This window comes from Apaloderma vittatum, unplaced genomic scaffold (assembly GCF_000703405.1).
Source record: "Apaloderma vittatum isolate BGI_N311 unplaced genomic scaffold, ASM70340v1 scaffold14395, whole genome shotgun sequence".
Taxonomy (NCBI): domain Eukaryota; kingdom Metazoa; phylum Chordata; class Aves; order Trogoniformes; family Trogonidae; genus Apaloderma; species Apaloderma vittatum.
Window position 1 is genome coordinate 27,343 of NW_009716649.1, and position 10,144 is coordinate 37,486.

At 40.8% G+C, this 10,144-nt stretch overlaps 1 protein-coding gene across 1 annotated transcript in view; it reads right to left on the reverse strand.

The window, feature by feature from the left end:
* The window catches only part of ASIP (agouti signaling protein), a 5,760-nt gene extending 1,787 nt beyond the window's left edge, over nt 1-3,973 (reverse strand). The window contains 2 exon segments of the mRNA XM_009869623.1: nt 1-24; nt 3,793-3,973. The exon segment at nt 1-24 is cut by the window's left edge and continues 23 nt beyond it. Coding sequence (XP_009867925.1) covers nt 1-24; nt 3,793-3,973 — 205 coding nt within the window.
* Between the last annotated feature and the right edge of the window lie 6,171 nt (nt 3,974-10,144).

Below are 10,144 nucleotides of genomic sequence, written 5' to 3' on the forward strand. Positions count from 1 at the left end.
CTTTCTGGGATCTTTTAGTTAAATCTTCAAAGAGAATAGGACAACATAGTATTAAAGTCAATTTTATGGCACATGCTATTCCACTGAGATGCTTACTACTCTTTTTGCACGAGGGAAGGCAGCTGCCCTGCGTCACCACCTCCCTGCCGCGTGTTCCGCGGGGAGGACGTTCGTCTGAACTTGGGCTGTCGCTGTCGTTCATGGGAGGCGGAAGAGCACCGATGCTGTGTTGGCACCTTAGGATGGGCTTTTGCACCCGTCTTTTGGTCAGATGCAAACAAAGAAAATAATTTCAGAGGAATAGAATTGAAAGTAGAAGAGCACCGATGCTGTGTTGGCATCTTAGGATGGGCTTTTGGACCCGTCTTTTGGTCAGATGCAAACAAGGAAAATAATTTCAGAGGAATAGAATTGAAAGTCTCTGTGCGAAAAGTGAAGGTACTCATGCACATCAGTCACATGAACAAAAATAGGCAAACCCTTTAGCTTTCCATTTTTTTTTATGTTACAAGGTGTCACCTCCATAGTTTTGGTATGAATTAACAAGCGTGTGCTGATTTTCACAAGGGCAAAACTCTGTGCCAGTTTGGCACATGTAGTCTTCGTCTACATGACACCACCTTTCGTTCTTCAATTCTTTGTTCCTTTGTCACCTACCATCTTAGTTTACAAGACCCTACTTGTGAAGGTAAAAACTCTGCCAATTTGGCATAAACTCTTCGTCTACATGACACCACCTTTCGTTCTTCAATTCTTTGTTCCTTTGTCACCTACCATCTTAGTTTACAAGACCCTACTTGTGAAGGTATTTCATCAGTGTGCCTGCAGCTTTGAAACAAATACTTGTAGAGCTGAACCTTGGGTCTAGTAAACTTGCAGAGGAGTGTATATTCAGACTATCCCTGATGTAACTTTTTCTTTAGATCAGATCGCTAGTACTTGTGAACGTCCTCTTTTCTCTTGAGGGTTAATAGCATTTCCTGCAGTTGTTATTATTCCACTGTATCAGCTCTAACGCTATTTGTTGCTATATATAAACTCCCTGACTAATACTTGTCTTGGGATCTAACACAGCAAGCCTGTTAAAAGTGTGAGACACGTCCCAGCTCACTGATCTGTTATAGTATTTTTGATGCCTTTATTCTGTGTGTGTGAGGTTTACAATAAGCATTGCCTTTACGTGAAGAATAATTGGGATAAAAAATTTATGTGCACCCACTGAAGGATGGTGGCTCCTTATCTATTCCAGTATTTGCTATCCATATGTTTTTGAATATGTAATCATTGCCACGATTTACAGAACTAAAGAATGAAAAATAAGCATTTTGGGCTGTTTTGCTGGGTTTCATTTATTACTTCTGCACCATTGCCATTAGGGTTATACAAGTCTAAGAAGCAGTGGAAGGAAAAACTATACTTCAAGCGTGCCAAGATATTGTCTCTTAGTAAGAGTCTGTCTTAAGAAGACGTTGCACGAGCCAGGATTAGTGGTTTAGAGCTGGTTCCCTCTGGCAGATTCTGTTGCCCTTTGAAACTTTGGGACAGTGACTGAGATGCTTGTAAGCCATTGAATACCACATAAATTTAACTTTCTATAGTAGCATTGTACATGATTGGATTGTTTTGCCTATAAAATTGTTTTGATAGCCTGTTCAGTTAAAGGACGTAAGACATCATTAAATGGAGATTTAAACATCGACATGGTGTTAATGAGCTTTTATTGTTCCAGGCAATTTAGGGAAGAAGAAAACGATGCCCAGTGGGCAGATAAGAGGGAAATGTCAATGTATTTTTTGACAGGTGAGCGCTGGAATTACCTGTTCTACAGCTGCTGTGGGTTGGGTAAAACCCCTACTTTTCCCAACTGGCCTCTAATCTCATATTCTTTGTGCTCTACCCACTGTGTTTTCAACAGCTGCCCAAGTGACCAGCTCCTTACAAATCTTATCTGTGACAATGTGGGAAAAATTGTAAAAATATTGATAACAGACACCTCTAATCCCTGTCAACAGACTGGTGATTGGGAGTGTTATAAAAATATGTATTAATCAGATGGTCGTGTGTTTTCCTAGTTGATGCTAACAAATACTCTGCTTGCCTTTTAAGATGTGAGTCACCCTTGGGTTTTATTGAATTTGACCCAGACATACCATCACTGTGACTGACTGACAGGTGTGCAATCTGATTGCAAAAGAGTTTTACTACTCGAGTACGGCAAAAAAGCAATGTTAAAAAATTGAGTGCCTTCATCTCTCTTCGGTGCAGGACTTGGTATAAGCAAATATCATGTAGGTAGGAAACCCTATGTAAAATGTCTCAACCAAGTCAATAAATTTTTCTCCTATCCTATACAAAAATAGATGATGTGTATCAGCACGACAGTTTATAGCTGCTAAATCATTAAGAAATTGATAATATCAGGAGGGGAGAGGAGGCTGTGGTTATTCAAATGCTCTCTTACAATTTTCTCATTAATATAAATGAATATTTATTAATACAAATTAATATTAATGATTTCAGAGAGGAGGAGTCTCTTGTATCTCAAACAGGGCTGAGAGGGAGGAAGTTTTTTTGCGAGGCATAGCAGAACCATCCACAGCAAAAGGACCTGACGGTGTTAGGGGTGTTCTGCTATCTCGGATGTCTGTCGGCAAAGCCACACGACATGACTTAGCCCATGCGCCATGTTGAAGGCATGGGCACATTTTTGTGAGAAGATCGAGAAATCAGCTGAAAGGAACACATTTTACATCTCTGATTTGAACTGGAATGAAAGAATTAATGGAAATGCGAGCCTGAAGGCATCCAGGATCGTGGTGACCATGAACTGGCGTGTTTTGGGAGGCTGCAGAACAGCTCGAGCTTTGATAAACTTGCAGTTAAACAACCTCGGGTTAACTCAGGATTCAGATGTTTTGATTTAATTGCAAATGCATGTGTGGAGCAACGGTTTCTCCTTGGAGAAACACTGTCCTACGCAAGAGTGCAGAAAAAAATACAGGAAACAAGGTAAGAAACCAACCTGTTTTAAGCAAAAGTCCTAAAAGCCTGTGGAAAGGAACTTAAACAAGAGAAGCTTTATTTTCTGAATTATCGAAATTTTGACAAAGTTATGAATGACGTTCTGCTGCTAATTATCCCCAAATACCTGTAAGTTTCTTGATGGGGGGGAAAAAAAAAGGCTTAAATTACATTGAAAGAGTTAGGGCAGACCCTAGGAAAAAAATTTGTGAAGAATTAAGCATTGCCCTGACAAGGTTCTTCCTGAACAGGACAGACAAGTCACCTCCCAGACATGGCAGAGACATAGCTCATCCTGCCTGGGATCAGCAGATGACCTCTGGTTCTCCCTTTTTTTCTTCCACTGGTCAAAGATTGCTTGACACGCTGAGGTTATATGAATATCTGAGAGAACTGTTGATTTCTCTGCCACAAGAGCAGGTTCTACCAAAAAAAAAATCACTATTTTTATTTGCATTTTATTTACGCTAGACTTTCAAAGGAAGATGAATGCCCATATGGGTTGGATACCCACTTCTCTTCAATACAAAAAGGTCTCCAGTATGGTAGGACCTGAAGTGAAATCTGTAGAACTACAAAATAATTTGCCTGGTTGATTTATTTTCCATTGGCTCTAAACTTGTCACACTGCAATTCTCGGATGCCGTGGCTGCGGAGCCGCAGGCGTTTGTCTGAAATTGCAGCGTTGCAATCAGAGCAATCCCTACTAATTAACAGTTGCATTTGCTGAAGATGTTGTTAGTCTGGAGCCGAAGGGCAGGTTTTACTAACCTACTATGGAGATAGGTGGGAGATCTGAGAGGTTCATTTTGTTGCTCCTTGACAGGTTGCATTCTGTCTTCTCTTCAATTACCATGTAAGAGTCGGCAGCTCTCAGCAAACTGTAGCAGAGCAACAGGCTTAGGAAGAGGTTCTTACTTTCCATCCTGGGAAGGAAAAATCCAATTGTCATGAAAACCAAAGTCGGACAAAACCTGCGTGTAGAAGAGACACAAGGATACGAAGCTCAGCAATGGTTTTATGTCCTGTTGTGAAGCTTTTATCATCATACCTTTGACAATTCTTTTGTTTCCATCACTTTGCCTCTAATACTAGAATACCTAAGATTGTAGTTTTTTTTTTTATTATTTTTTTTTCCTCCTGATTCTTTTCTCAAAACCCCAAAACCCCAGTTGCCCCCACTGAGTTGTATAGTGTTGTTTCTTCTACAACCGAGCAGGGAACTTCTGCTGTCACTTTCAACTAGCTCAATCACATCACCAGATTTTACCCAGAAAAACTCGTTTACATATTTGGCCTAGAAAACCTAGAAAAAATAATGATAATTTTTTTTTAAAAAAAGAACATCAATTATGTTTCCAATTAGTTTTCACCGTGAAAAAAATAGGCATGAAGAAATATCTTTTTTTATTGTACCCTGATGTGGCTGCTCTGATCCCATGGTGAATCACAGCCATAACTCACACAAGTTATAAAAGGCGCAGTGCTGTAAAGTGTTTATGGGCCTTAGGGTTTAATAACTTCCAAGATGTAACAAATCAACGGGATTTGAGGGTACTTGTGGAGAAACCTGAGCTTTGCAGAACGTGGCCGTACACCCTGGGAGAAAGCCGCTCGCCCTGGTGAGCCTCTGTGTGATGGGGTACGGCTACACAGGGCACCCAGAGCCTCTCACCACCCTGGTCTCCTCTCCTTTTCTTGTTGATTTTTAGCACCATCGAAGCTGGAAGTTGACTTCTATGTCCATGTGCATTAGTTTTACGCTGTGTCAGAGTTATGGGAGCCTTCCCCCGAGGCGCTGCCGGCTTCCAGATTTATGGGTAGCTTTTTGTCAGTGAAAAGCTACTAGTAGCAGTAAAAAGGGAGAGTGAAACCAAATGTTTTCAGCGATTAATCTGGTTGTGATGACTTAATTACTAGAGAGTTAAAAGATGAAGAGTTTCTGTATTGGAAGAGCTTCAATCTAATCACTGCTGCCAAACCAAGCCCGTATTACGCTTGCTTTTATGGCCTCTGCTGACCCACTTGTTCTTGGGAGGTGTTGAATATTGTGCTTCTAATTCAGAGTGCTTAGGCTCAGTTCTAAAATAGTCAATTCTACAGACCATGCTCATGGAAAAAAATAAGGGCCGGGTACATCAGCGCTGCTTTCTGGCTATAGCTGTGCCATGAGGGCTTGCACCCAGATCCTTTTTAGGATTTGCAGGGGGAGCACATGCTGGATGCTTTGTGATTGAGGCATTGGCATGAGCTGCACCCGAAATACATATATCTGAGCTTGGAGTTCTACAGTAGCGGGGATTAACCTACGGGGAAGGGAGTGCGGCGATGTCTGTGTTTCAAATGGTGTGCAGCTGGCGTAGTTCAAAGCCCGGATGGAAGTCAAGAGCCAAGCTGGATCATAGTCTTGGCAGTGGACAGACGTAGCCTTTGCATGAGTTCACTAAAATTTTGTAGTCGGAGACGGGAGGAGTCTAATTTGACCACAAATCACCTACTGGGGAGAGAGTACATCACCTTTAGAAGAAAACAAAAATTGCAATAAATGGAAGGAACAAGTCCTGCCATGAAAACTTGTGATGGTAAAACTGTGGGATTGAATTTCCAGCTGTTGCAATTTAATAAAGAATCAAGATGGCACATCTGTTTTCATTTGTTACATATTCTCATCTTGCAAACTCTTACACAGAAGTTCAGCCTTGGCCTGTGATATTTGCCTATGAACAATGGGACATATGAGAAAATATTTGCTAGGTCAGGAACCTAACCTTTTTTTGTTTTTATGCAGAAGTAATACCTTTTTATTGTTTGAGGTTTTTTTTTCTCATCTCCTTTCACAAAAGATGCCCAAACCTGACTGAGATTTTTCAATGCTTTCTAAAGACTGTTCTAACACATAGTTATAGACGTAGATAACCATTTAGGTCATAACCATTCAAGTCAAAATTAGAATTATTATTTTTTGAATGTAATTTATTTTTTTTAAATGTAACTAATTGTACCAACCCAAGTATCTCTAGTGATGTTCATACTCTAGGTATATGCTTAACATTCAAAAAAGAGATGACTAACAGCTGATGTTCCCAAAAGCTTGTCTATGTTTTCCAAATATGCAGTTGGTCAAATGAAATATATTACTTAAAAAAGAAAAGTCTTAGCTTGCTTAATATTGAAGTAATACTGATTTTTGCAGGATCTAGGCATACAGGGAAGGAAGAAATTTTTTATGATGAGGGTGGTAGATGCCCCACCCCTTGAAACATTCAAGGTCAAGTTGGACAAAGCTCTGATCAACCAGATCTAGTGGGAGGTGTGCCTGCCCATGGCAGGGGGGTTGGAATGAGATGATCTTTGAGGTTCCTTCCAGCTCAAACTGTTAAGTGATTCTATGGTACTGGACATGGCTACAACAGGTAGATGTAGACGTTTGGGCTCTGAGCAGGAGAGAAGAGAGCAAGCTGTGAGGCGGGCGCTGTCTAGATTTGCACGTAGTGGTGTTCATGCTCTAAATTTTCCTTTTTCAAGCAGTTTTTTCTGCCTAGTTGCAGGATGTGCTCTATGACATATCTGCGATTTTCAGATCGATGTGTGCTGCCCACCTGTAGAGCTGGCACAGAATTGTCTGCTTGGAGACCGTGCCCCCAAAGCACTGTTTAAATAAACTTATTTCATCCCAAAATGTTGCTCCCGTTGCATCTCCTTGTCTTTATCTTGGCAAAGCTGCCAATGAGTGCTATTGTGGCTGTGCAAATGTCATAAAATAGCAAAATTTTACGGCTTGCATCTGTTAACTTCAAACAAAGTGACAGCAGAGCATGCTCTTGTGTTAAAATAGAAAACCTAGCTGCATCTGCTGATTTGAGTTGTTGTACACATGAGGTGTGTTTTTTTTATTTTTTTCCCAAAAGCACTCAGGTGTTGGGAGCTTTACAGCCTTCGAGTGACTGTTTGAACCTGGAAAAGGTATGTATTGGTGAATATGCATTTGATCTGAAAACTACACTGACTGGCAGGGAAGGCAGTGCTCCTCTGAGCAGCATTGTCTGGTAGATGTGTGCAGGTGAGTTCATGAAAAGCTGAAAGAGCTGGAAAGTGGAATCCGAAGTGAAGGTGAGAAAAAAGGCACCTGTAGTCTTAACTTTCATCTTCTGCATCCTGTCAAAAAAACCCTTGCCCAAGTTAGTTTGGGTGCTTTTTTTTCATTGAAGAGAGGTTTACTTTCCAGTTTCGCTCATTATTTTCCTCATTTTCCTCCTGGGGCTCATCAGAGGCTGTTTAAGGCATTCAAATTACTTTCCTTAACTCCAGCAAGCTTTCACATCTGCTTTTCTATGAATATTTACTTCTAAAAGAGTTTATTTTCCTCTTGAGCTCCTAACAATGGAGAAGGAAATTACTTTAATAGCAATATCTTTAGAGAGTTACCATTTGTTGCTTTAATGAAGCTACAATGTACTAGGAGAACTTTAACATGTGATTTTCTTAAAATTATTTATGGAGACTTAGTCTTGCACAGCACTGAAATCTGGCCACTGAGCTTTAGCCACAGCTCAGCTACTTCCGTAAGTAAATAGTTAACATGTGGGAATGACTGAAGTACGTTTGAAACCAAACCAAAAGCGAGCGTTTAAGTTTCCCGACTGTCATCATAGATTGCAGTGTTCTTTTCTATGCCATTTCCTCTGTGCTTTGGCTTATTACATTTAGTATGTAAATAAGGTATTGTAATACTCATTGCAATTGTTGGTTCTTGCAAGCATTTTCCCTGAACACAAATTTGGAAAATGACAGATGATGTGAAACAGCTTTTCTCTCTTTTTAATCGGGGTTTGGTTGTTTTTTCTTTTTGTGATGTCACGTTAAAAGTCTTCATGAAGAAATTTGATTTCCCTGTACCATCAACACTTTTTTGGGGGAACTCGCTTCCTGTCACAGCTTATTTGGAGATTTATCCTCATACCAGAACAGAACGAACAGTTTGAGACGTTTATACAAAAACTCTGCCATAAACACTGGAAGGGACCTCGGTTGAGCTCCTTAGGAGGTTTGACGGGTTTGGACCAACTCGTAAGTAAACCAGCATCATTATAAATAGCTGAAAACAGCTTCTTGGAAAAATAAGATGTTAAAGTACATGAACAAAAAAATACAAAATACTGAGAGCTGTGTTACTCAGTAACTTGCCGGCAAATCTTAATGTACGCCCTGCTGAAGTGCTCCTGTGTCAGGAAGGGTAGGACAGAAAAGAGGGAGTGTGAGGAAAAAAGCAAGAATTAGTGGATGCCTTGAAAGATGTTGAGATTTTTACAATGGAGAGAGACTGGTATTCCCCCCAGTCAGCATGTTTGTCTCTTTATAGGTTCAAGACAGGGTAGACCTCTGTTATTCCACTTGTAAAGCCTTTCTGTACCTCCCTTCTTACTTTCCAGATAGAAAATAAATTTTCTTTTAATTTTCAGCCTGAATTTATGCATTGCCACTATATATTTATGGGCCTTGTGGCAACATTTTGCTGCAGTACTGAATTCTCTCCTTTTTCTTTCTTGCTCAGCTATCGGGAAAAAACCCAAACATGATTGACTCTGTCTTTATATTATTACGTGAGATACTTTTATAGTCTCTGTTGTGCTGTGGAACTTAAATCAGCTTTGACAGGTTGTTTGCCATGGAGCTGTGGAGTAGTTCAGGCAGTAGCGGACGTGGAGGTCTGCAGCTCAGACCACTGCAAGTGAGATCAGGCTGGCTAGGGGTCTCATTCAGTCCAGACCTGAATATTTCCATGAACAGAGTTCACAAAAACCTCTTGTTTGCTCAGCTCCTCCAGCCCGCCAGCCACTTCTACCAGCTCAATACAAGCAAACTTGCTGAGAGTGCACCTTATTTCATCAACTAGATTATTAATAAAGCTGCGAACCAGTACTGGCCCCAGTTTTGACCCTCGATGGACTCCCTTAGCAGCTGGCCAACAGCTGGACTTCATACCAGCGACCACCACCCTTTAGGACTGCACGTCAGCCAGTTTTTTACCTCCCTTATGGTCCACTAGCCCAATCTGTATCTCACCAGTTTGGCTTTAAAAGAGCTTTTGTCAAAGGCCTTACTGAATGCAGGGTACACATCGAGCAATATGCTCTTCTCTCTATTTATGCACTCATGCATTTTTTGGCATCTTGGCACAGAAGGCAATCAGGTACGATTTGCCTTTGGTACATCCGTGCTTGCTGTTTGCAATTCCTTTTTGTCCTTCCTATGGGTGAAACTGGCTTTAAGCAGTATTTTCTCTACCACCTTCCCAGGGGCTGAGGTCAGCCTGGCTGACCTGTAGTTCTGTGGATCCTCTTCTTGCCCTTTAAGAAGACAGTTGTGATATTTCTTTTTTTCCAGACACGAGAAGCCTTCCCCTGTTGCCATAACATCAGTTTGGTTAAGAAATGATTCATGTTAATGATCCAGTTGTTTGGTTAAGAAATGATCCATCCAGACTCTTACTCTGCTTTTTTGTAGATTTAATTTTTTTTGGCCCCAAGCACAGGGGTCTTGCACAAGGAGCACTATATTTTCTCTCATTTCTCTACATCAAACCGACAATCAATTTTCTGAAATAAATAGTATATGTTGTACAGAGGGAACTACACCAGAAAGACTTCTACAGTGTTGGCGTATTTTAAGTTTCTGTGCAACATCAACTTTAACATATTTTTAAATTATTGAACTCAGCCTAATCTTCTTGCTCCACTACTGTGTTTTCTGGTTCTGCCTTTGGTTTTCTTTCCTTTCCAGGGATCCACCATGCTCTGTTACTTCCGACCCAGCGCTTCCTTTAGATGAATTTCTCTTGCTTTTCACACATTTTGTTCTTTTTCCCTTTGCACTCATTCATTGTTTCCCTACCTTGTCTGCATCATCTCCAGCTGGCTAATGCTGGGCAGTGAGGCAGTGAAACGGGATGGGATGCAGCAGTGCAGAAGTCAAGTTCAAACACTTATGCTTGAGAGCAAAAACATTTCTGAAGGTGATGACTTCTGGATTTCAAATGGTAGAAGGGGAAGAACCGGCTGGGCTGATGACAGCATGACCAAGAGTGACAATGTGATGCAGCTGTGAAAAAAGCCAACTCAATTCT